The sequence below is a fragment of the Amphiura filiformis genome, chromosome 11, assembly GCF_039555335.1.
Source record: "Amphiura filiformis chromosome 11, Afil_fr2py, whole genome shotgun sequence".
Classification (NCBI taxonomy): domain Eukaryota; kingdom Metazoa; phylum Echinodermata; class Ophiuroidea; order Amphilepidida; family Amphiuridae; genus Amphiura; species Amphiura filiformis.
In genome coordinates, this window is record NC_092638.1 from 2,230,877 (window position 1) to 2,258,449 (window position 27,573).

At 36.0% G+C, this 27,573-nt stretch overlaps 1 protein-coding gene across 1 annotated transcript; it reads left to right on the forward strand.

Annotated features, from left to right (window-relative positions):
* The first annotated feature begins 6,971 nt into the window (after positions 1-6,971).
* On the forward strand, positions 6,972-19,413 carry LOC140164208 (uncharacterized). Its single transcript, XM_072187451.1, has 3 exons — positions 6,972-7,108; positions 8,862-9,039; positions 16,735-19,413. Exons 1-3 carry the CDS (start codon positions 7,106-7,108, stop codon positions 17,769-17,771), a joined length of 1,218 nt encoding a protein of 405 aa, XP_072043552.1. The 5' UTR covers positions 6,972-7,105; the 3' UTR covers positions 17,772-19,413.
* Positions 19,414-27,573: the final 8,160 nt, after the last annotated feature.

Consider the following 27,573-nt stretch of genomic DNA (forward strand, 5'->3'; position numbering starts at 1 on the left):
ACTTTTCAAGCATTTTGTTTGTACCAAAGATCATAAACTTAGTCTTTTCAACATTTAAAGTGAGTTTGTTTACTTTGAACCATTCAGCTACCCTACTTAGACATGACTCCATTTGAATTTTAAGATCAGATTCATTTTTAGCTTTACACATCAAAGAGGTATCATCAGCATACATTACAGTTTTACATTCAGACACAGCATTAGGTAAACAGTTAACAAAAATGATAAACAGTAAAGGACCTAAAATTGAGCCCTGAGGAATACCAATATCAATTGGCCTAAAGTCAGAAAGAGTTGAGTTAACATTAACAGTTTGTTCTCTGTTGTTTAAGTATGATTTAAACCATAATAATTCATCCCCATATACCCCATATTGTTTAAGTTTCCTAATCAGAATATCATGATTTACAGTATCAAATGCTTTCTTTAAGTCTATAAATAAAACGCCTGTAGCATAACCTGTATCCATATTCTTTAAAATGTAATCTTGCACATCTAGAAGGGTTGTTGTTGTGGAATGATTCGGACGAAATCCTGATTGAGCATTTGATAACAGTCCTACATTACTCATATATTCATATAATTGATCATGGACAGCTCTTTCAATGATCTTTGATACAATTGGTAATACAGAGATAGGTCTATAGTTACTAACATTAGTTTTATCACCCGATTTAAATATTGGAGTTACTTTAGCCTTCTTCCATGCATCAGGAAAAGTAGACCCATTCAAAGACAGGTTGCAAATATGAACAAGGCATTTTGAGATCTAATCCTGACGATTTACAATTTTGCATTTTACTTATTTGTTTGAGAACAAATTCATTAGATATTGCTCTAAAACTAAATTTGTTTACACTATGATTTTGATGAGAACATATAGTATTACAAGTGCATACATAATTATCATTGTTATTATTAAATTTACTCCCAAGTTCATTACCTATTGAAGTGAAAAACTCATTGAACTCATTTGCCATATCCTTTTTGTTACCTGAGTAATGACCATTCTTTTTAACAACTGCTGTAGGTATACTTGATGTTTTGTTTGGTATAATTTTCTTAATTGTTTTCCAAAGATTTTTACTATTATTTATGTTGTTACTTATAGCCTCGTTACAATAACTCTTTTTCAGTGAATATTTCATATTGTTTACTTTATTTCTAAGAGACTTTGCTTTACTCCAATCTTCAGCATTATTTGTCTTATGTGCTTTTGAAAAATAGTAGTCCCTATCTTTACTTAGTCTCAAAATTCACTATTCACCCATTCAGGTAAACAACCTTTAACTTTCTTTTCCTTAAATGGTGCATGCTTGTCATAGGCAGCATTGAATGAAGACTGCCATTCATTAAGTGCTTCATTGACATCATTTATATTACGAATTCTACCCCAATCAAAATTTCTGATTGTATCAATATAATCTGCTTCATTAAAGTTTTTGAAACATCTGGATCTTACAATTTTTGGTGGAAGTTTCAACTTATTACATTTTCTTACAGCATATATTAATGAATGATCACTAAGACCTAAACTATGAACACCAGATGAGATAATAAGTTCTGGTTTTGATACAAATATTAAATCAATTTTTGTTTTACTAGTTTCAGTTATTCTTGTATAATCTGTTATAATTTGTTTCATATTAGAATTGTTTGCCAACCTTGTCACTTTTCTTAAATTACCAATTTTAACCTGATCTAAATTAAAGTCTCCTAAAATATATACATCATAATATAAATTGTTACATTTCTTAAATATATCATCAAGATTATCAAGAAAATCAACAGTACAGTCTGGTGGGCGATAAATACTGCCAACTAAAATAGGCTTTGTGTTGGTTTAATTAAGTTCAATAAAAATACCTTCAATATCATTATCATATAAATCACTTGATTATTGTCATTCTTGGCTCAAATGTTCTTTGGAAAGTTAAAATATAACATATTTGCACAACCTAAAGAGTTAAAGCTGGAAATCTTCCAATAATTGCAGAAATGAAAGTTTTCTCGGACAAACTGTTATTCATCTTCAGTGAAAGCATGAATAACATAACACCGTCGGATAGATAATGTGGACTAAATTTAATTAGATACACAAACTTTAGGAAGCGGTGAGCGAGTATGAAAACTTGGAATGAACTTCATTGATGCGCACATTATGTAATCGTTAATTTCTTCGTAACCAGTCAACCGAAGCAAATAATTTTTTTTTGTATATGATGCACAATAAAATAGGCTATGCGCTACATTTTAAATTTTTTGATTCTGATATCTATTTCTCGACTTCCGTTCAATTTTATTCAACCGGTAATATTTTCTGGGACAACCTGTATGCTGAACATGTGATACCCATTTGATCTACATTTGATATGTACATGCTGTACATAATTATGAAAGAACATGACATTTTCACCCCTACATTTCTACCCTCAGAGCTATTCCTCCACAGATCTTCTTATTTATTCTGATGAGAATACTAATAAACGAATCATTTTTAAGGTACTTTTCTTGACTTCCCTAAACTTATCTCTCTATCTTGTAGTAAATCCAATGTGACAGATCTCCTTTACAGGGGTTTCTTTAAGCAGTTTGCTGAAGGGGTATTTCAAATTGTTTGACCCTTTTATGAATTTTTCTTCTGAAGGGGTCAAAACATTGCCCAAGAGGTATTTTTATTTTGGAAGACGTTTTTAACAATATTGGGTGTTTCTATATTCAAATCTTGTAATATTTGAACGCGTACGTTTTCAAGAATTTGTACACGTTGGACTTTGAACTGGATTTGAAGGGGTCCGTAAAGTGTGTGAATGCGTAAATACGCGTGTTTTGTGTGTTAAATTAAACCCTGCTCCTGTAGCTTAAACTGGCATGGGGCTGCCAGAAGTTGTCCTTATGGCACGTCTCCATCACTTAAATTGGACCCTTACTTATAATACTGGAAGCTAAGTTTCTTCCTGATAAATTCAAATTTCACATAATTGATCAGAAAAAGCCAACTCCATCCTGGTTTATATGTCAGTCATGGAGATTTAATTCTTGTGTGCATTCCTCCCTCATTTGGGCTTGCCCCCAGTCAAAAAAAATAATTGAAAACATCGCATATTGTGGGTTAAAAATATCGATAAATTGTATAATGCAAAGTTTCAGATTTCTCGGGATTCTCCTTATTTTATGTACAAATACCCCTGTTGTTGCCAAATTCTTGATTCGACCATAGATATATAATATTGATGGGTGTCATTTTAGAAAAAGTTGGTATAGAAATGGTCAGCGAGCACATCCACATACAGCCTGTCTCAAAAAAAATGTGCAAGTGAAAAGCGCCCTCTGTGACAATTAGAAAATACCGTTGTGACATAATGCTTACATCAACGTCAAGGGCATAGACTTAGCTCTCAAATGCCGTTTAGTCTGTTCAATTTGCTTGTTTTAATCTTGATATATGCTTACTTAACAACGAAAGGGTAAAATCACAATTGTGCCACTTTTACTAGGGAAGAGGGCTGTACATGTAAATCAATGATAGCATCAAGTTTATCAAGAGTTCCTTCGTGAAATAAAAAGAATGCATCAATTACACAACAATACATAATTGTTTTTAATGTTTTATCATGATAAAGGTATAATGGTTCTCTGTTTCCACTTACGACAAATTAAACGATAAATAAATATATCACATTCTGCTGTCAAATTAATTACATCTGCATGTCAATGATTTTACCATGGCATACTGTTCTCATTAAGACATGTTAAAAGACAAACAAATATTGCACACTTATAGGTTAATGAACTTTGACAAGTTCATGAAATTAGACAAATTAATGAAATTAGACAAAATAATGCATGCGCGCTGGTGTTGAAGCGTCTAATGCGAAGGTGGAGTGCATTAGAAGCATCAACATTAGCAATCATTGATTTACATGTACCAGCCCTATTCCTAGTAAAAGTGGCACAATTGTGATTTTACCCTTTCGTTGTTAACTAAACATATCTCGAGATTAAAAAGAGCAAATTGAACAGAACAAACGGTATTTGAGAGCTAAGATACGGTATTTTCTAATTGCCAAAGAGGGCGCTTTTCACTTGCACAATTTTTTTTGAGACAGGCTGTATTTTTGACCCCCCAGCTTCCTCCCTGGGTATGCAATAGCAGGTCAGAAAATCAAGGTCAATAATTATTGGTTGAACATTGCCTACTTACTGTTTTTCTATGTATTATATTTTAGGTGTAGTATTTGTGCAGATATTATAACCACCTGGCTATTGGTGGATGCATGGGGCTATTCCAGATGAAATCCATACACCCCTTGTGGAAAATATGATCTTAATCTCCCACACAGGTGGTGTAGATTTTAAATGGAGTCACTCATTCTGGTAATCCCATTTGAAATTTACACTCCTTGTGTGGTCTTCCATAGGGGGTGTATGGATTTCAACTGGAATAGCCCACGGTTTGCAGTGTTCATTTTATTATGTCTTTTATGGCTAAGAGCTATGCAGGATTTAATTTGTTATTGCATTTTGGACCACATCTCAGCCAAATTTTACATTCAAAAATCTTAATTTTAAAATGTAATGTGCAAAATTATGATTTTTAAACGTTCTACGCCGTCATCTGAGGCAATTTTTTATCCTTATTTTACAAACACAGTTTTTTTTCAAGTTCATTCTTGTACAAAATAAGCTCTGTATCATTTAGAATTAAAACCCACCATATGTTTAGAGTAAATGTGTTTTTTTTGCTAACAAAATTAATATTATTCCGCTGCACTTTAATCTCATTGCTTTGAGATATACAATTCATGAAAACATCATAAGCGAAATAAAAATAGGGAAAAGAAGCAGAGACATGCCTTTTTAATGAAATTTACATTTGTCGTCTAATTTTCCTGGCTATGTTCAAGAAGATAAGTCCTTAAAAACTAAGATACATTAAGGGTCATGGCTAAAAACAATTTTTAGTCATTTTCGATATATAGTACCTTCAGAAAAAGTAGTTGCCTATTACTAAGACCTAACTTTTGAGATGGTTTGTATGTTTGAATGTGAAAACTAACCATAGGGTTCGCTGTTTTTGCGTGGCGCTCAGAAATTTTAATCATCAAAACAAATTGTAAACAAAATGTCTCCGAGTTTGACAGGTGACATAGGCTATGAAACAAAATTAAGATCCCGATGTTACCAACAATGTTACCAACAGTGTGATTCTGAGAGTAACAGTGAAACAGTTTGGTATAGTTTGCATGACCTTTGAATATTTGTAAATACCAGTAGAAGTTAATTTTAACAAATTAGTAGAATTAGTTTACACCATTTCATCTTGAGAAAATCCTAAACCATTTATTCATTTATTTTGTCATTCATTCTCCGATACCTTTACCCATTTTCTTCATTTCATCCTTTTCATAAAATATAAACAGTTTTCCTAATGTTTCAAATTATTCATTGTTATTAAATTTATTAATTTCATTTTAAGTAACAGTAAATATTTATTGAAGCGTCTCAAAACATTGTATTTTAAGTACAAGAGCAAATTAAATTTTTGTGATACATTTTTAAATCGGCTTACAAATGTTGACGTATTAAATTTTAAATAACTATGTTTGGTAGAAATGGTAGTTATAAAATATATAACTTTCAGCATTAGAAATGTTGGTCAGATGTTTCTCACATTATGTGAGCATATTATAGAGCTGTATACCAGCTTTAAATAATTTCAATTCCTATAATCTTATTCAACAAAGTTGCCGAAGCAATATCATGCTGAGACATTTGATTCTTAATAATTTGGCATTCTTTAAGACCTTCAGTTTCTTTATCTTACAGCTATTGGGCTAAACCATTTAAAATCACACTCCCCATGTGGAAGATGTTAAAATATCTTCCACAGGGGAGTATGAATTTCAAATGGAATGAACACATTAGACAGCTCATGCACCCTCTTTAGAAAGATTCAACATGAATCTTCCACAGAGGGGGTGAGTTTCAAATAGAGTTGGTTGATGTGCTGCTTCCATTTGAAATTCATACTCCCCTAGAAGAAGATATTTCCTAAATCTTCCACAGAGGGAGTGTGGGTTTTAAATGGATTTACCCATTTAAGTAATTTAACACATTTGCTATAAACTTCTTACTGACCCAATTGAGTAATAATAAAGATGTGGTACTTTACTAACAAATGATTTCTTCTGCATTTTGGTTAGTTTATGATTATGTTGCTAACAAATATGTTATTTAGCTTTTAAGAAAGCACATAATACAGTACGTTCATTACATTTAACTATTTTAAGCACCTCGTGCGGTATTATTTATGCATATTATTAACATTTTCATGCATTTATTATTGATTTATTTTCATTTCATGTTGTGTTTAACCCCATGGCCACTACTGCCTTTGTTATGTTACAGAGCCACTGATTGGTTAATTATATGATAAAATCACCTGAGTAACCAATCAAAATAGAGCTTAGAGATCTCTGAACAGTTTTAAGCTTTGTCTCCTTTAGCCGTACTGACCATTCTTACCATATCTCTGATTGGTTCAATTCATGATATAGCCCTATTTATAACCAATCAAAATAGTTCTTAGATAATTTGGCTGGCAGTGCCCATGGAGTTAACTCAGAAACACCATCCACACATGTCATTTATTTTGTGGCATGGAATTTTCATGATGAATATAGATATTTTTACAGCCGATTTTCACTAATTTATCAGATTCTATAATTGCAAAATGCAAAATGGGTAAAACAGTGAGACCCTGTTTTGGGTCACAACTTTATTTGGGGTCAATACCTCAAGTTGTTTTGTGGCCAAGACCTATATACAAGTTGAGAACTCCTGATTCCTGATGAACTGTATATAAAATGTTCCAAGTTGTATATTGATGGGAAACCTGTACTACTATTATAGTAAACAAATAACTTGGAGTTACACTTACCAATTGAAACTATCATGTATTATTATCACTTCATCTTATGTATATGTTCATTTTCTTTCATGTTAAAAACAACTTCTATGTTTTTTCATTCCTCATTTGTTCTTCTCCTCTCAGCCGGTTGCCCCTAGCGACATTATATTAACAGTGGGCACTCCACCATTAATGGTAAATCTAATGGAAAATTACTTCAATTTAAATCGTTTTTAATGTGTTCACCATTTTTGCTTTGTAGACATCCCAGCATGATTTCACCTCAAATTGGATAGTTGTAGTTTGCAATATTTTTGTTTACACATGCAATAATAATCAGTGGCAGCACCAGAAAAAAAAGGGGGGGGGGGGCATTGGGGTGAGGAAATTAATTTTACTGGGGGAAAGAGTTCTGACTGGGGGGAATTTCCCCCATGGTGCTGCCTCTGGCAATAATCAAGTTTAAATTCCTTTTTCTCCAAGGAAAAGACAGCATGTTTTTTATATAATTTTTATATAATTTATGTAGAGTATGAGTATAGTATAAGTTTGAGCAACTTAAAATCAACTATACTGATGTGTGCATGCCAGTGCTTGTGTTGTGGTGGGTGTGCGAGGGGTGTGTACTTGCAAGTGGGGGTGTGGTAGTGGATGTATTCTTAACAGGCCATTCCAGTTATTTATACACCCCCTATGGAAGACATGACCTTATTCTTCTACAATGTGGGTGTAAATTTCAAATGAAACCTGAATGGGTGACTGCATTTGAAATCTACACCCAACATTAAGGACACATCTTTTTATAGGGGGGTTGTATGGATTTCAAGTGGAATAATCCAATGTAGGGTAGAGTTCCTGGTTAATTTGATTTTAATGTTGCTTGCATAATTATGATTATGTTGCTTTAGCACAGCAGGTGAAATAATTGCATGTTTGTTTTAGGTCAATTGTTACCAGTGGTACAAGGATGTTTCAAGTTATAGTAAGGTCTGCATCCACCTACGATTTCATCAAGATACATCCGAAATGATTTTGCATGGATGTTACTTGCATTTGAAATCTATGGGTTAGTAAAACCACACAGACAATGCAGACTCATCGTTGTTAATCGGTGATGAGCAACAGTGAAACATGATTGAATCCCTAAATATATTTCCAGCAGAATTGAAATAGATAGAAATGATGAATACTTATTGAACAAATATTGTACGTCAAATATTTGGAGTATATAATGGCCCTACACCAATAGTGACAGCCCCAACTTTATAGGGTTGGATGCTGTGAACTTTCAATTTGATGACAAAACAAGAAACACTGTGCCAAAGGACAAAAAGGACATTGTCAATGTTCTGAAGAAGTAGAGGATCATCCGTCAGTCAAGCTACAGTGGCATAGCCAAGATTTTCCCAGGGTGGAGGCTTTCAGGGGGGAACACTTTGACAAAAGTGATCAAAAAAAGGCCTTAAAAACCTAACATTTCACATCGGCCAATATGATGTTCCACAGAGGAAGGCTATGTAATTTCACATCGGCCAATATGATTTTCCACAGAGGAAGGCTATGTAATTTCACATCAGCCAATATGGTGTTCCACAGAGGAAGGCTACATGTATGTCACCGACTACCATATTACATGCTGATGACAGAGAAAGGTTTTACTTGACGTGAATCCAGATTGACTATCTCTTCATACTGCTAAATCATTGCCGAACTGTCAACTTTGGCCAATTACCTACACTGCTCACATGAATCATCTTAGTACATGCATGTATCACAATTGAAATCACATTTGCTTTTTCAATCTCAAATTACACAAATTTCACAATATTCTAATTGTATGCATGTGCAGAAATCACAGTCGTTTTTTAATATGCACAAAATGTCCCTGAACGTAAACAATTTGTGAAGTTATCCAGGTCTTAACTGTTTGATTTTGTTGCATTTACAGCATAGCAACCCAGCATCACGTCAGAACATACCAAGACAGATGTGCCATCTACAGCCATGTTCTGCCGCTAAAACACTTGTAACAAGAGTCCACTCTGTGCCTGACAATTACCAGTTTAGACCCCCAGCTTACAGTACTAATGCTACCACAGCAGATGATAAACAAGATGAAGATACAGGTAATAAAACAAACAAAAATATCCCTTGTTCTGTGTCTAGTGTTTAAACACCCAGCTTACAGTACTAATGCTACCACAGCAGATGATAACCCAGTGTCATTATATTATTTTACTCAAAACTTGGTGGGGCCTGTCTTTTATGTAACCAAGGTCTTAAAATGCACTTAAACCCTTTTATGTTGATAAATAAAAATTCTACATATTTATATATTTCATCACTTTAAGACCTATAAATGTCTTTTTCCCTTTGCCCTTTGGCATGTTTTATCTTACCAAATTTGATGGTAAATTACAGTATTTTACCAAAACTTTCCTAGTAATTAACCCACAGTTGTTTGGTGGTATGTAAAACTGAGTCATTTTAAAGAAAAGTTGAACAATGATGGCGCTATTTATCTAGAATCTTGTTTGCATATTTACAAGGGGTAGACACTTGAAAAATGGTATTAGAACATCAGTAAACCGACTAACAAATGACAAGGTAATTTAAAAAAAAAACTTAATGTAATGTATAACTCATATTATTTGGCCAATTTAAATTTAAAACAATGTAAATAGCGCCCTCAATTTGCACACAAATGTACAGTTTATAGAATTAAAATTACCACAAAAAGCAGAAAAAGATGAATAATTTGATATAGAAACGATAATCTATGTTAAAAATTGCTACAATATATATGTGTATATAATGTTTATTAGTGTGATAGCTTTTGATTTTACTCAGGCCTAGAAATGAACATTATAATGTTTTGTTAGAAAAATTAATAAATGATCACATCAAACAACCGTGTACCAGACGTTTATTTTACTTACTAAATCAGAACACTGAATTCCTGCATGATATATTTTGTAGCTTTAACCACCCACATCTGATCAATTATATTGTGTGCTTATTACCCTTCATCTCACAGCATCCTATCAGGATTATGCACCCAGATCTGAACCGTCCACATCACCACCTCCTAGTGAGCCCCTCTACTCCACAAGCATAGCTGCACCTGTAGGATCACACCCTCAGGGTATTGAGCCCGTTATTATCCTACATAATGTAGCTCCAGCTGGATCAACTCATGATCCACAACATCCAAGTTCCGTGTCAAATCATAAACCACATACAAAACGGAAATCAGTTATATTAGATTCCTTACACTTGGAAATGCCCAAAGATGATGCGTCTGTTGCGGAGACGCCGGATGCGGGGCCTTCTCGTAGTATGAGTCCGCGCCAGTCTTGTGTCATTGAATGTCTTGATTTAGAGACATTAAGGGCAGAGGAAATTCAACAAGCGGAGGATCGGGTTAAACAATTTATCCGAGGGCGCTCGATGGTGAACAATTTGACAAGCTATTTTGAAAGTTTAGGTGGTGATGTGGAAAAACGGGAACGCTCTTCTACTTGGTTGTAAACTTGCAAAGGATAGTTTTGATTAGGATTAGGAGGTAGATATTGCATGTGACCGGCCCATGCATGAAGAATTTTAATAAATGAAATCTTTACTAATTTACTGCATTGAAGCAAATTTACTAGTAAGTAAGAATCCACCTACATAGTGTTACAGGTCCCTTTACTTCCCAATAAGAGATTTCTGCATTATATAAATAATTCAAACATATTTGCTTGACAAATTCAGTAAATGAGTTCTAACGACTTTAGCTTTTGCCATCAGGGCTGATAGAAGTGATGATGTTTTTGTTTTGAGCAGTGTATCGTATCTCCCGATCACATATACGATCCATTGCTCAAAACATCATCACTTCCGGGAAATGTTGTGAGTACTCATTTGATGGATATGTCAAGCAAAAATGTTTGAATTGTTGTTAAAAATGTTTTAATACAAAATTTAAAAACACAAACATCTTGTAATATCCTTCACAGTTAGTTTGTGTTTTTTTTTAAAGCTAAGCATTGTGAGCTCAAAAAGGCAATATTCCTGATCAGTTCAGCTGTACCACAACATCCCATCCTAATTCTCTATCTGTTTTTGAGATGACCAGTTACGACCATACAGCAAGAGACAGTATGTGGCCTATATGTTGAGTCACTTAAATCAGATTACATTGGTCAGTCCAGCTTTCCAGAATGTGACTGGTCTGAGACAATTTGTTGACAATAGGTAGCAGTTTTATGGTGGAAGTATTTTGACCAGCATATGGTTGCATGAGTAATACCCCTCCCCTTTTTCAGCTAATATGACTTGGTAAAATATATCAAATCACTTTAGGGATCTCATTTAACTGCATGCCATGTAGTGCAAGAATAATTGAATTTAGAAAAGTGAAATGAATCATGCTTTGAATTTTGGTGTAGCCTGTTATATCTCTCTTAGAATTCAAAACAACCAAAATTAATCTTTAATGAAAAACAGTATGATTAGACAAAACTCTTGCATGTAGTATATATATAATCACTGACAACTCATTGTACCAAGTATGGGCCCTGTGGCTTTTTTAGTTCCAAAGATATGTTGTAATAGATAAAGCAATGGTCACAAAGAGGAGATAAAAAGAAGGATGCCCTGTTACGCAGGCATAGATAAAGAGCATAAGCAGAATAATTATGCCCTGTTACACAGACATAGATAAATGAGGGAATTAGAGCATATGTGACCGTACAGCACGAATGAGCCGTAAATGTCCTCAATTGTATTCTGATTTGGTGCAATGAGGTACACGTAGCACCAAATTGAGGTACCTATGAATACGACATTCATGCCCATTTTACACTGTAACTCAGAATACAATTGAGGACATTTACGGCTCATTCGTGCTGTACGGTCACATATGATAAAACATCCCATACTAAACTGCATCCAAGCACTGATACCTGCTTGCTTACTAATATCAAATTAGGGCATATAATTAGAAATCCCATACTAACTGCATCCAAGCATGATACCTGCTTGCTTACTAATATCAAATTAGGGCATATAATTAGAAATCCCATACTTAACTGCATTCAAAGCATGATACCTGCTTGCTTACTAATATCAAATTAGGGCATATAATTAGAAATCCCATACTAACTGCATCCAAGCATGATACCTGCTTGCTTACTAATATCAAATTAGGGCATATAATTAGAAATCCCATACTAACTGCATCCAAGCATGATACCTGCTTGCTTACTAATATCAAATTAGGGCAAATGATTAGAAATCCCATACTTAACTGCATTCAAAGCATGATACCTGCTTGCTTACTAATATCAAATTAGGGCATATAATTAGAAATCCCATACTAACTGCATCCAAGCATGATACCTGCTTGCTTACTAATATCAAATTAGGGCATATAATTAGAAATCCCATACTAACTGCATCCAAGCATGATACCTGCTTGCTTACTAATATCAAATTAGGGCAAATGATTAGAAATCCCATACTTAACTGCATCCAAGCATGATACCTGCTTGCTTACTAATATCAAATTAGGGCATATGATTAGAAATCCCATACTTAACTGCATTCAAAGCATGATTCCTGCTTGCTTACTAATATCATATCAGTCATTTCCAGGTGTCTCATAATTCTTAAAGGGGGATCCAGTTGACCAGGCAAACGTTCAAGGACAACCCAATTAAGTAGGCTTAAAGGGACCATTGAAAGAAAATATGACTTGGTATCAAAATAAAGCCCATAAAATATAGAATCAATATCTAAAACAATTGAAGAACTAACTATTTTAGAAATAAAAATACAATGAAAACAACGTACTCGATTTACCCCCTTCCGACGCTACATCGCGCGTCATTTATCAAAAGTAGAAAATTGGGCGCTTTCCTGATGACGTCATTGTGGTTACGCGTTTTGTGTTGCGTTGACATTTTTGCGGGATAATTTGACAACAGCGATCGCGATCTAAATAACAGATGCAATAATCATGGTAATACAACCACTTATAATTATTTAAAGGTCAAGTAAAAACAAAATTCCAGTTGATTGTCCACATGTTATCAAAAAGAGGAAGTGGAGGGCCTTTTTATTTATCATTTATTAGTTCTTTTTACAATGCAAATGGATCATTTAGGCCTATGTATTATTCCCGGACATTATTACTAGTTGTGTAATTTGTAGAGGAGGATGATAGGATCGAGGCTCTTGTTATTTGATGGTTCTCTGAGAGGATGATTAAAACAAAGCCTCTAAATTGACATGCTTATTGGACAGAAGCAACTCTAAACTATTGACAATATTATTAACTTTCGAAACATTTAAAAAAAGAAGTTTTCCCTTATAATAAAGAAAATAGCATTAGACATTTCAGACTCTCTCAATTGCAATGCCATGCGAAAGGAAACGGGCGGGGACGATCAATTGTTTTTTTTTTATCATCATCAAGCATATGCAGCTTCCTATTTTACTTATCATAAATTCACCCCGGTCAACATGACCATGATTCCGATGACTTTATGTAGGCCCTACATGGCATATATAAAACCATAAAACTAATTATGAGTAGGCCTATGCCTATAGGCCTATGATATAGTGATGATGTTTGAGGGGAATATCGCCAAGATTTGTCGCAACACATAAATTGCAGATGATGTGCCGGCGCGAGCACCTCCCATCGGTATTATTATTATAGGCCTATGTATTTTTTCCGTAGGACCTACCTTAAAAAAATATTCAAGAGATGATTATTTTTTCCAAAACCTGACAATTGGTATAAAAAAGCTTTTTCTTCCATAAGTTAACTTTAGTGCTTATTTTCATACCCCAAACAATGCAAAGTAGGCCTAGGCCCTTTTATTTTGCAAATTTATTCCCCTATAGGCCTACCGTGTATTATACGGGAGACTGAAGAAGTTGGTTCAGAAGAACATGACATGCAAGCTGTTCTTGAAATAAATTACGAGGAGCGCCTATAACATACATAGGCCTTCAAAAAGCCTATTATGCTATATACAAACATCAAATGGGAAATATTATAGGCCTACACTTATTTTAATCCATGGATGGTTAGGACCGGGGTAGGCCTAAGCTATGCGAAATTGATGTCAGTCATTTCTAAAAACGAAATATCCAGCCAGGCGTGCTGTATTTTACAAGATTTACCCAATTAACATAAACTTTGTAACTGTAGGCCTACCTTTGATAAAACGCTCGGGCCCTTTGCACTTTCAAGTATCAGTGGGAGTTGATATTGGATTAGGCCTATAAGCATTTCCATAACGTAAACTAAAGGCTGACAGTAAATATTGTTCATATGATTGTTTGGAGTGGCCTTATATGTTCCTCTCGTGGTTCTTTATCTTCAAATTTGTTTCTCATTTTTCATAGGCTTTTAAAAATAAATAAAAATAAATTTCGGTTTTTATATAATAACGCCTTTTCCCAGATCTCGGAGGGTTCAAAGCGCTGTAACTTCGCTGCCATGGTACATAACACAATCAGATCGCATCATCTAGGCTGGATGCTGCCGAACCTGTCGTAAATCTAGCCGCACTTGGATTGTAACATCCACCAATTATCTTTTCAGCTCCCCAAATTTCACTGGGCGAAGGAAGTTTTTGATAACCAAGCAACTAATCACCGATTTTTGAGAAGCAGGAGGAAACGGGAGATCCCGAAGAAAACCTGCGGGATCGAGATAAACTAAGTTCACATGAGTCTTTGGGCCGCGCGCCAGGGGCTTGAAGTTGAACCCGGGACCTCAGTGGTGCAAGGCGAGGAAACAACCGGGCCAACTCGCTCTCCCGAGCCTGACTTTTGTTTTGAACCTGGTCACATAAGTGTGTCTCTACACGGAGCGACCGTATAGAAACAAGCAACACACTTTAATCACTCGCAATTCAGCTTCCAAACTTCGGAGTCAGGATCGGCTTGCGTTTTAGGCCTGGCGGTTAAGGCCGTATAAAATTAATGTTTTGGTTCTCGTCCCCTCCCTCCTCAATTTCTGGGATTTGTCAGATTTTTTTTTTTAGATTTTTCAATTATTTTAGACTTTGGAATGATTTATGAAGTTTTCATACATAGGCCTATAAATAAGTTTATTAGAGAACAAGAACCACTTCCAAGTCTTTTTGTGGTAGGGCCTACTCTAGGGGGTTTATCCCTCAATCTCACATTTGAAAAAAAAAGTGCGTCATCGTTGCCTCGAGCACTGTTGGAAAAGACCGAAAACTGCAGTACAATGCTGATTTTACACTGAAAAAAAAACATCCCTCCCTCATCAATTCATGAAAATCCTCTGGACGAGAACCAAAATATTAATTTTATACGGCCTAACCTAGGCCGCACGCCCGGGAGGTAGGCTAATTAGGCCTAAAGAAACATCATTGCCTTCTCTTTCCTATCCTCACCAGATATTTCAGAGGAAATATAAGTAAAGAGTTGCTATATCAGAATGCCTCAGTCAAAACAAATAATACTCTCTTGCAAACGCCGAGCAGCTAGCACTGACAGCTTTGACTTTGTCAATATGAAGGCCTAGGCCTAACTTACTTATGTTTCCCCGCGTTGTTGGCCAATTTTGTAGGCCTAGCTAGAATTTATATATAGGCCTATCATAGAAGTCATTGTAGCTTTGTAATTTATATTATAATATCCTTTTTCATAGGCTTGTTAGGCCCAAAAGGCACATAAAAGTTCATTGCTGTAAACACGTGAATGCGTTGGTTTAGGACCAAGTCTGGACTATGCAGTGTTGCCATGCAGCGGAAAGGATAACCACTTTGACGTCACAGGGGTTGCCACGTGTCTCTGCACATATGAATTGGGCGGAACGACTCGACATTGGGCGCTTTGTCTTTATTTGCTGACTTGGGGGGTAAAATAAAGAAAAATTGCGTTTATCATTTTAGAAATGGATTCTATATGTTATTAGCTTTATTTTGATACCAAATATGTTTTTCTTTCAATGGTCCCTTTAAAATATAATCAAGTCAATGTTCACCTCTATACCACCAAACTTTGTACAGCTCCCAACTTAATGTGTTTTCCAGATATTTATAGTGACCTTAAACAAAATTGCAGGAATGCATAATAAATTCTTCAAAATAAAAATTATGCACTTTTGATGAAGAAAATGGACAATCAGTAAATATTTTTGTCAGTGACCAACTGACCACCGTAGAAGTCCCACTGGATGGCAACACAACAATATCAATGCCTAATATGATCAGGAGCATAACTAGGGATGGTAGATTGCCCATTCTGAATTTTTATTCATGTGAAATCTGGGATTGTTTAAGGATTGGGCTTGTTTTGCCTCTCGGTTGCTCAGATTGATTACGTACTTGAGTGTGATGATTACTTTTGGGATATGTGTTTACAGTAGTCATGTGACCAACCTACATGTAGTGTCACAAGTTGGGAGTTTTAAGTGTTACAATTGTTGAGTTGAGATGCTTTGTTTGAAGACACCTGTATAGTCAGTGGTATGTCCTTTGTGAATGAGGACAGAACTGAATAGAGAGTATTATTTCCCCATTCATAAAGGACATACCACTGACTATACAGGTGTCTTCAAACAAAGAATAGCAACTCAACAATTAAACATCTCAAAATTCCCAACTTGTGACTTTACGCTCATTATCGTGGGAGCAGGTAACATGTTTACATTTTTTGCACTTGCTTGTTTTTATATTTGTTTTCAGTTTTCAACTTTGGTTAAACTATGCATTATGTGCATAATTTAGTCTTCATTAGCCATACAAATCTTAATTCATCTTATATATTACTTCCTCCCTCTTTAGGTAAATCACCAGCAGAGACTAGCCCTTCCAATATCCCAGCATTGCAGCTACCGCTACCACAGATCAACCTTCCATCCTCATCACAAGAATCTATACCTGATGCCATGGCAACGCAAGGAACTATGGGTAATGCATCAATCTCTAGTATGGACTCATCAACAGGGAAGCAGCTCAGCCAGTTATCTGCTAGTCCACGTGATACATTCTCCTCCATGTCTGGAGGGAGTGGGGGTCATGGAAGTAATGGCCCTAATTTGACTAGTTCTGAGAGTGATAGAAGTGCAAAGACCATTGTGCCTAAGGAACAGCATCATGTACCTATGAGCTTAACTGTACCGAATAATCCTTTAATACAAATACAAGAACCAATTGATGATAAGGATACAAAACCCCCACAGAGGGAGGATGTTTCATTGCCTAATTATCGTCCTTATAGCAGTGATTCTTCTGAGGAATTGAAAAGATTAGCAAGGTCTGAATCCGAAGAGGAAACACGGAAATATGTTGATTCAAGACATAAATGTAGCCCAACAAAGGGAGTAAAGAAACATAGAAGAAGAGCCTCAGGTTCACCAAGAAACTGTAGCTCCTCGGGTGGTTCACACTCGGTGAGTCCAGCGCCCTCGCGTAGCTCAAGTGATAGTGATGAGCAAGCGGCAACCTCACCACAGAAACGTAAAAGAACTCGGCGGAGATCACGGAATCCTTCGCCTGTGTCGGGGTTGCTTACTGGCGAAAAAAGCGGGCGTAAATCACCACAAAGGGGAGCTGAGGTCAGTGACATTCCTAAATTACGAGTTGAACCAATGAGACAACAGGAAAGTGAAGTGTATTGGGATTCACATAAAGGACCTGTGCAAGAGACTAATAGAGGGGAGGATCGGGCAAGTCCAACACAATTTGAAGATGCGCCCTCCCCGACCCCGGAAACGGAGCAAAACCCAAGTTACGTGCGAGCTGGTGTATCTCTGCATATAGAGGAACCTGGTGATGTAGACAAAAACAATGTAACAAATACTGAGGAGTATCAAGTATGACAAATAACAAAAATCATGCAAATTTAATAGTTATTTCATGTTGAAATTGTGATATGTTGCGATAAACCTGAAACGTCCTTCCCTTGCAAAGCACAGGAGTATCATTGGTAGAGTATTTTGGTACCAAAAGTGTTTTTAGATGATAAAAGAAATGTAATTGCAAATTGTGAGGTTATATACTAGAAATGCTTGTGTGGTTTTGTTGACATATTTGGCTGTTGTTTTTGTTTTATAAAAAGTTGATTGACAGTTAGGCAATGCTATGTCAATTGATATGTGAATGTGCACATTATCAAGGAAAATGCACTCATGTGGCTTATTTCTAGAAATACTGTTTACAATTTTATACCTTTTTCAGTTAAACATAATTTTTCCCAAAATCTCCTTTTTATTGAAAAGTGGATAGTGAGCTGTGTGTTAATCAATGCATGTTGTAATAAATAAATATATTATGCATTGTTTTGTGTCAATTTTAGGCAAAATGTAATATAGAACAAATTATGCATTCCCTTTGCTAATATGGACATTTGTAAAATTAGAAATAATATGTTTAAAATGGCTATAATTGAACTATTAAACTGATCTTGAAAATGCTTTGTTTCCTTAACATGGATTGCAATGGGCTGTTCCAGTTAAAATCCATACACCCCCTGTGGAAGACATGACCTTAATCTCCCACATAGGGAGTGTAGATTTCAAATAGAGTCACCAATTCAGGTAACCCCATTTGAAACTGATGCTCTCTGTGTGGAAGGTTAAGGTTATGTCTTCCAAAGGGGTTGTGTGGATTTCAACTGGAATAGTTTTCCCAACTGTGAGTTAATGTTGACTTAATGTGACTCAATCTTGCCCAAGAAAACCTTGACTAGATCCAAACCTCTGAGTAGTCAGTGTACACAATCAGTTGACATAACCTAAGGGTCAAAGGTCACTATATAATATAAACAGCCAATGAGATAAAGTATTTTATTAGTGCATGTATACAGCAGCACAACAGAATTTGGAAGATTTTTTAAAGGAAATTTTGTATGTATACTTTATATAATGTCATATGACAGCGAATGTTGTTGAATGCCGATAGATAGAATGTTGGATCACAAAGTGTATTTATATGTAGATCTCTAGAGGGCGCTTGTTAAAGTAAAATACAACGATTTGTATAAATATGATATCATGTAGGAAGCCATTTTGTTTCCTAATCAGTTATAAAGCAGACAGAATGCAAGAATATAAACAGAAAATGTTCAAAATTCTTACTATCACTCGGAAATATTTGTATAAATATTACATCATGTAGGAAGCCATTTTGTTTCCTAATCAGTTATAAATGCAGACAGAATGCAAGAATATAAACAGAAAATGTTCAATATTCTTACTATCACTTGGAAATATTTGATTCTTGTCAGGAATCTTGTTTCTTCTGGTCTGGTGTTTCTAGATGTTATTTCCAGTAACACTGTTTTCTGGTTTTGATGATGTCACCAAACGTCCTGGTTGCTGTATAAGTTGATATTAAAATTATTCTGTTTGTGTAACATCTAGAAACACCAGATCAGAGATTTCAGAGTGAGTTTTGAATAGTTTTTTGTCTATACCATATTTCCTCAAATAATCGACCCCTGCGGGCGTTGCAGTTTCCAAACGGGGGCGTTTATCAAAGGTCATTTTTAGAACAATAATTCCTGTTAAAATCATTAGGTAAGCTTAAAACTCACGCATAAATGACGAACTATGAGCTAGAAACACTGACTTCTGGTTCACTTCCGGGTTTCCGGCCAGGATTTTTGCCAATTACCGAAGCCATGTGTGCAACTTGGTAAGCTTACTACACAAGATAGCATGGAAATATCCCGGGAAATATCGGCATTTTTTAAACATCTTGGTTGAAAAAAGTGGTGGGGGGCGTTTATTTGAAGGGGCGATTATTCTAGGAAATACGGTAGATGCTTTAATCTTGTCTGTTATTATGACAACTGAACCTGATGAATATAATTCAAGAATGGGAGAATATCTTAAGTGGCAAGTGCACATATATTTCATTGTCACTTACTGCATTCAGCATTCACCAGGTAAATGATTTTCACTGCTAACCTATTGTGATACCAACTCACCATGTATCTATGTAAATGATTATTATATTGATATTTTTGTTACCTACTATTTTTTATTTTGCTAACCTGTCTAACACCATTTGTATAACACAATGTAAGAGTACAATTTATCAATTTTGTGCAATGAAGGATTATGATATGGGAATAATGTTGATGTTGGTTCTTAAACTGGGAAAAATTAATAACAATTTGAAATTATATGGATTTTATTACTGATACCTCAGTCATGAGGACTACTTCAATCGGCAATTTTTTCATAAAACATTACAAATAAATAAATATTTTTTTCACCAAGTTGACAAAAAGATTTTGAAATGTTGAAATGTAAATATTTTTGGTTGGCAATGAAATTGTAAACATTTTGATTTATTTGTCAAAGTCACATGTTATGGTTAGTATTCACAAAGACAGGCTAACTTCAGTCCTCACATTAAACCTAGCTAAGCCTATAGGACAAAAAAGGTAATTAGTGGCTTACGTAACCTGACATGCCTTAATATTTATGAGGAAAAAACCTGTAGGTTTAGAAAAGCACCCAATTTGCCAATTTGGCTGCATTTTGAAATAAAATTGGAAAATGCATTCAAAATCACACAATTTGGGTTTTAAAATGAAATGTAAAAAATATATAAAAAATGCTTGACCGATGAGATATAAGCAAATACTTTGGGTATTGTTGTTAAGCTTAATTCTCTGAAATGTCATAAAAGTGGGAAAATAAAATAAGTGGTCCTAGCCCATTTGAATATTCTCCCATTTGATATAGGTCACCTGAATCTGTAATAAAATCTATAAAATTCCAGGACTGAACTTGATGCTCCTTTGTGAATCCTAATCTATTAGATTTCTGCATATCTGGTATGAACCATTTTGTTTTCACTATTTTTGATGTCATCTTGGATAGATTTATTAATATCCACAAATTGTACCTTGTATATTTGATAATTACTTTGCACGTTTTATTTTTGATGTATTAATGAATTCTAATGATTTGATTTTATTTAAGAGCAATTTATATGTCTGTTATTTTGTTGTACCATTTTGATGTGATATTCTATGTGGTTTGATGTTGATGTGATGATAGTGACTGTTTGTGATATAGTAGAATAGTGAAATGCATGGGGTAGATTAAAATGCAACTGGATTGAGGATATCTGGTGAATTATTACAGAAAAAATTAGCGAATATTTGAAAACAGTTTGTTAATTGACATGCTTGGGGCACATCCGACATGAAGTGTAGACAGAATTTGAAAAAGAATTTTGGTGGGTCAGTTTCAAATATACCAAATGTGGCTGGTTATTCTATTTCAAAATGTTAAAAAAAACCCCTAAATTTTCATTTGGTTAGTAACAATGGTGACCGATCAATATTCACACTCAAAATTCTTTTTCATTTCATGATGAAATATGTTGTTTTACTGATTGCATCGGGTCATGAATTACCATGCAGATACCCAATTAAATTCACATTAAGTAAAGTCACATACATGTAGGATACTTCACCTTTCTGTGGAAAGTACCAAAGGATTGTGACAATGACTTTGCATTAGCATGCATTGGTTGAGGTACTAAAGGATTGTGACTGTGACTTTGCAGTAGCATGCATTGGTTGAGGTTCTAGTTGTACTGTGCTGGTGTGTACATTGTTTGATGTCAATTATTTCTCATTTTACCCGATATGCAGAAATCAACTGATGGCAAAAAGGTATAACTGATGCCATCCTTGTATCCGATGTGTAACAGGTGAATATGATCACCTATTTGGGGGAAAAAGCTATGTATTGTGATTGTTACAGAAAAACACTTTCCTTTGTCAATATGGTTAATTCTTTACAATAATCTGTGACAGATGGAAGTAACCTTAACATTATTAGTATGCAGTTACACTTACTGTCCATGTAAGGTGATATATTGTGGTAGTCATTGTATACAGGTAAAAATGGCAATATGAAGATTGTGAGTACACTTTAAAATTCTTAGCTCCAAGCATAAAATGCAAAATGGTTTATTTTTGTTGTATTATCCTGTGTTAAAATGGATGAAATGTTGTTTGTAAAGAAGAAAATGAATTGGTAATCCAGTTTTAAAACTCATGCTTAGGCGATTAAAAAACAACAACCCACCTTCATTTATGGGTGGATGGACTTTTCTAAAAGGGTTGGTTGGTCAGGATTTAACCCTAAAATATCCACGAAAGCTTGAAAAATCTGGCAAAAATTTGATGATTTGTTTGCAACATATTTTGAGAAAATGTATTTTTCAAGCTTTCCAGTCAAAATCAATTAATTTTGGCCCAAAACCAGCTGATTTTAGCAAAATTCAAAAACAAATGAAACATCCTCCCAAAACACAAAATCATAAAATGGAGATTGTCGCCTTATGTTTTTTCAAAACTCTTTAGTCAAAATTAGCCAATTTTAGCCGAAAAATGGCTGATTTTACATGATTTAGCAGAATAAAAAAAAAATTCTCTCAAAGCTAGGTCTGTCGGGCTCGTAAAGCGGTGAGTGTTTTTGTCGCCTTATAATGGATATCAGGTGACATATTATGAGGGTTACTTGTGTGTGCTTCATTGTTACTGGCAAATGTTGCAAGTTTGGTTTGAATAGATTTTGTTGATGACAGACTGTCTGAAGGTACTGCAAGCTAAACTTTAAAATACAGAAATTAGACCCCCTGGCTTTGGACTTGAGTGCCAGTTTTTCTTTGGGGAGGGGGAAAATAAATTTTAAGGGTGGGGGAAAATGAACTTGTTTTTTTTTATTGCCCCAAAAGTTGAAATTTCACCAATTTCTTATGGGGTGAAAGTCCAAGATTGTGGGACATTCCCCCTATATCCCTGCCCCTGGCACCACCACTGGACAGGGCAGATGCCAATGGTATATTTCAGTAGAAATCCATACACCCCATATGAAAGACATAGCCTTGATCTTCCACATAGGGGGTGTAGATTTCAAATGGAGCCACCCATTCCGTTATATCCCATATGAAATTCACACTCCCTGTGTGCAAGATAAAGGTCATGTGTTGCATAGGGGGTGTATGGATTTCAACTGGAATAGCCCAATATGTGATAACAACCTGCAGGTCAGGATGGACAAATTGTGATTCCAATATTTTGTGAAAGAAAGAAAATGTGTGTTTTATTTTATTTTTCATACCGCACCATTTGTTTAAAATATTTACACATGTAGATTGGATATAAGAAAAGATTACATTGTTTTTATTGCATGTAGTTGAAACAAAAACAGAAATTGAACTAGCATGTGTTCAGAGATATTATATTCGGAATATATTTGCCTAATAATTTATTGTTTTATTAAAACACATCTTGCACTTTCAATTTTCAGAGCACTTTTTTTCTGCATGAGAATTATTCTTTATATAAATGTATGATTGCTCCTGTGGGGACCTACACTACATGAGCATCTCCTATAGGAGACCTGTAGGATGATGCATGGGTGTTCTGTAGGAGACCTGTAGGATGAAGCAAGGGTGTCCTATAGGAGACCTGTAGGATGATGCGAGGGTGTCCTATAGGAGACCTTTAGGATGATGCAAGGGTGTCCTATAGGAGACCTGTAGGATGATGCAAGGTTGTCCTATAGGAGACCTGTAGGATGATGCAAGGGTGTCCTATAAGAGACCTGTAAGATGATGCAAGGGTGACCTGTAGGAGACCTGTAGGATGAAGCAAGGTTGTCCTATAGGAAACCTGTAGAATGATGCAAGGGTGTCCTGTAGGAGACCTGTAGGATGATGTGAGGGTGTCCTATAGGAGACCTGTAAGATGAAGCAAGGGTGTCCTATAGGAGATCTGTAGGATGATGCAAGGGTGTCCTGTAGGAGACCTGTAGGATGAAGCAAGGGTGTCCTATAGGAGACCTGTAGGATGAAGCAAGGGTGTCCTATAGGAGACATGTAGGATGACGCACATATAGGCGTAATGTATATTTTCCACATGAGAGTATGCAATATACCTGGAACAGCATAATTGTAGCAAGGGTGTCCTATAGGAGACCTGTAGGATGATGCAAGGGTGTCCTGTAGGAGACCTGTAGGATGAAGCAAGGATGTCCTATAGGAGACCTGTAGGATGATGCAAGGTTGCCCTATAGGATACCTGTAGAATGATGCAAGGGTGTCCTGTAGGAGACCTGTAGGATGATGTGAGGGTGTCCTATAGGAGACCTGTAAGATGAAGCAAGGGTGTCCTATAGGAGATCTGTAGGATGATGCAAGGGTGTCCTGTAGGAGACCTGTAGGATGATGCAAGGGTGTCCTGTAGGAGACCTGTAGGATGATGTGAGGGTGTCCTATAGGAGACCTGTAAGATGAAGCAAGGGTGTCCTATAGGAGATCTGTAGGATGATGCAAGGGTGTCCTGTAGGAGACATGTAGGATGAAGCAAGGGTGTCCTATAGGAGACCTGTAGGATGAAGCAAGGGTGTCCTATAGGAGACATGTAGGATGACGCACATATAGGCGTAATGTATATTTTCCACATGAGAGTATGCAATATACCTGGAACAGCCTAATTGTAGCAAGGGTGTCCTATAGGAGACCTGTAGGATGATGCAAGGGTGTCCTGTAGGAGACCTGTGGATGAAGCAAGGATGTCCTATAGGAGACCTGTAGGATGATGCAAGGTTGCCCTATAGGATACCTGTAGAATGATGCAAGGGTGTCCTGTAGGAGACCTGTAGGATGATGTGAGGGTGTCCTATAGGAGACCTGTAAGATGAAGCAAGGGTGTCCTATAGGAGATCTGTAGGATGATGCAAGGGTGTCCTGTAGGAGACCTGTAGGATGATGCAAGGGTGTCCTATAGGAGACCTGTAAGATGAAGCAAGGGTGTCCTATAGGAGATCTGTAGGATGATGCAAGGGTGTCCTGTAGGAGACCTGTAGGATGATGCAAGGGTGTCCTATAGGAGACCTGTAGGATGAAGCAAGGGTGTCCTATAGGAGACATGTAGGATGACGCACATATAGGCGTAATGTATATTTTCCACATGAGAGTATGCAATATACCTGGAACAGCCTAATTGTAGCAAGGGTGTCCTATAGGAGACCTGTAGGATGATGCAAGGGTGTCCTATAGGACCTGTAGGATGCAAGGGTGTCCTGTAGGAGACCTGTAGGATGAAGCAAGGGTGTCCTATAGGAGACCTGTAGGATGAAGCAAGGGTGTCCTATAGGAGACATGTAGGATGATGCAAGGGTGTCCTATAGGAGACCTGTAGGATGATGCAAGGGTGTCCTATAGGAGACATGTAGGATGATGCAAGGGTGTCCTATAGGAGACTTGTAGGATGATACAAGGGTGTCCTGTAGGAGACCTGTAAGATGATACAAGGTTGTCCTATAGGAGACCTGTAGGATGAAGCAAGGGTGTCCTATAGGAGACATGTAGGATGATGCAAGGGTGTCCTATAGGAGACATGTAGGATGATGCAAGGGTGTCCTATAGGAGACCTGTAGGATGAAGCAAGGGTGTCCTATAGGAGACATGTAGGATGATGCAAGGGTGTCCTATAGGAGACCTGTAGGATGATACAAGGGTGTCCTGTAGGAGACCTGTAAGATGATACAAGGTTGTCCTATAGGAGACCTGTAGGATGAAGCAAGGGTGTCCTATAGGAGACATGTAGGATGATGCAAGGGTGTCCTATAGGAGACATGTAGGATGATGCAAGGGTGTCCTGTAGGAGACATGTAGGATGATGCAAGGGTGTCCTGTAGGAGACCTGTAGGATGATGCAAGGGTTCATTTCAATAAGTTGTCTTCTTAATGTATGAGCGTATGTTGTCCATATATAGGCGTAATGTATATTTTCCACATGAGAGTATGCAATATACCTGGAACAGCCTAATTGTAGCATGGGAGTATGCAATTTACTTGGAACAGCCTAATTGTACTGAGCTTGATGCACGAGGGAGTCCAACCAGACATTAGAATATCTTTGTGACATTCAAGAGTGTATTACTATATTGCCTATTTTGTTGTCTTATAATATTATTATGATAAAAATTATTCTGAAGTTCATCACAAAGAAAAATCCTCCCCTTTTGTATTTATGTAATAGCTGAAAATTTTATAAGTCAATTCAAAACTTGGGATGAACTATGGAGTAATAAGAAACTTTAATAGCAGTATGGTGTATGTGACTTATGTTTGCTAATATGATACTTTTTTATCCTGAGTGTAATGGCACATAGATTTCATGAAATGTAGTACTCAACAGCAGTCACAAAATAAGGATTTAGAACAAAAGGAGGTATAATAATAGCACAGTAAGTGTGACATACACCATTCTACTGTTACAAAGTGCCAGTATGTTTATCAATGTGTATTAATATAACAATGTATAATAAAACAAAAGCACAATTAGCAATCATTGATACTCATGTAAGCTGTGTTGTGTGTTGGTCACTGTATTGCCTTTATCCCGCCTGCTGCCGTCACACAACAAACAAATAAACAGACTTCTGGTACACTTATGTTATGCCGTTTAGATTAGTAGTAATATATGTACCTATTGGGAAGGGTATGGGTGGAGTAAACAGGTGCAGCTGAACAGGAGAATGAAATCCAATATGAATCTAATGCTAAAACACTGATTTCTACTTGTACTGTTATAATTGAATGATGAGAAATAAGCAAAACATTTATTTTGTGAAATCAATATAGGGTGGTTAGCAAACTGGTCAACATCTGTTTGGATCATGAAGTAATCTGAGCTATTAAACACAATGATGTGTTGGAAAATTAACTGAACTACATATATTGTAGTTGCAGGTTAGGCTACCTTTTATAGTATTCAAATGTCCCCACTTTTGTGACCATCTGACCAGATTTTCTTCATTTAAAATATCAATTTTTGGCCAATTATACATTGTGGGGATTAATTTTAAACTTTCAAAGTTCTGACTTTTGTGAGGTGTCATTCCATGATGATCTGTACATGTTTACTAACAGAAGTAAGTTATATTTTGTATTGACCTTTGAAAACATGTGTATAACATGACCCCATATGACTTGTATAACATGACCCCATATTTGTGAACCAATTTCTACTTTCCATTTGTAGTATTTTATACTTGAATTCTAATGCCTCAAACACAAAGAGCAGTCTTTTGCCGTCAATAGTGCTCACATTAGGAATGGTAGTGCTTAAAATTTGCTCAATTTTTGGAAAATTTCTGCACAATCATTACCATGTAACAAAACTTGGAACAGTGAAGTATGCAAGGTATTTTGTGTTTGAGGACTTAAGATTGAACTTATAGTACTGTGAACCTTTCGATACAACCATAAGTGTTCTTGAATTTGAACCCTGGTTTGTAATGGATGTGGTGTTCATACCCATGTGATGTACATGTGGTATCCATGTGATGTACATGTGTTGTGCATTTGGTATCCATGTGGTGTACATAATAGTATACACATGTACAATAAGATATATGCATGAGCACAATATAGATTTCACATGATGTGCATGTGGTATACACATGATGTGTATGTGATATACACATGTGCATGTGGTATACACATGATGTGCATGTGGTATACATATGATGTGCATGTGGTATACACATGATGTGCATGTGATAATACACATGATGTGCATGTGGTATACACATGATGTGCATGTGGTATACACATGATGTGCATGTGATAATACAC

Excerpts from the sequence above, each read along its gene's own strand:
- LOC140164208 (XM_072187451.1), top strand. Across the intron at positions 9,040-16,734 it reads TAAACAAGATGAAGATACAG|GTAAATCACCAGCAGAGACT; the intron begins GTAATAAAACAA and ends CTCCCTCTTTAG.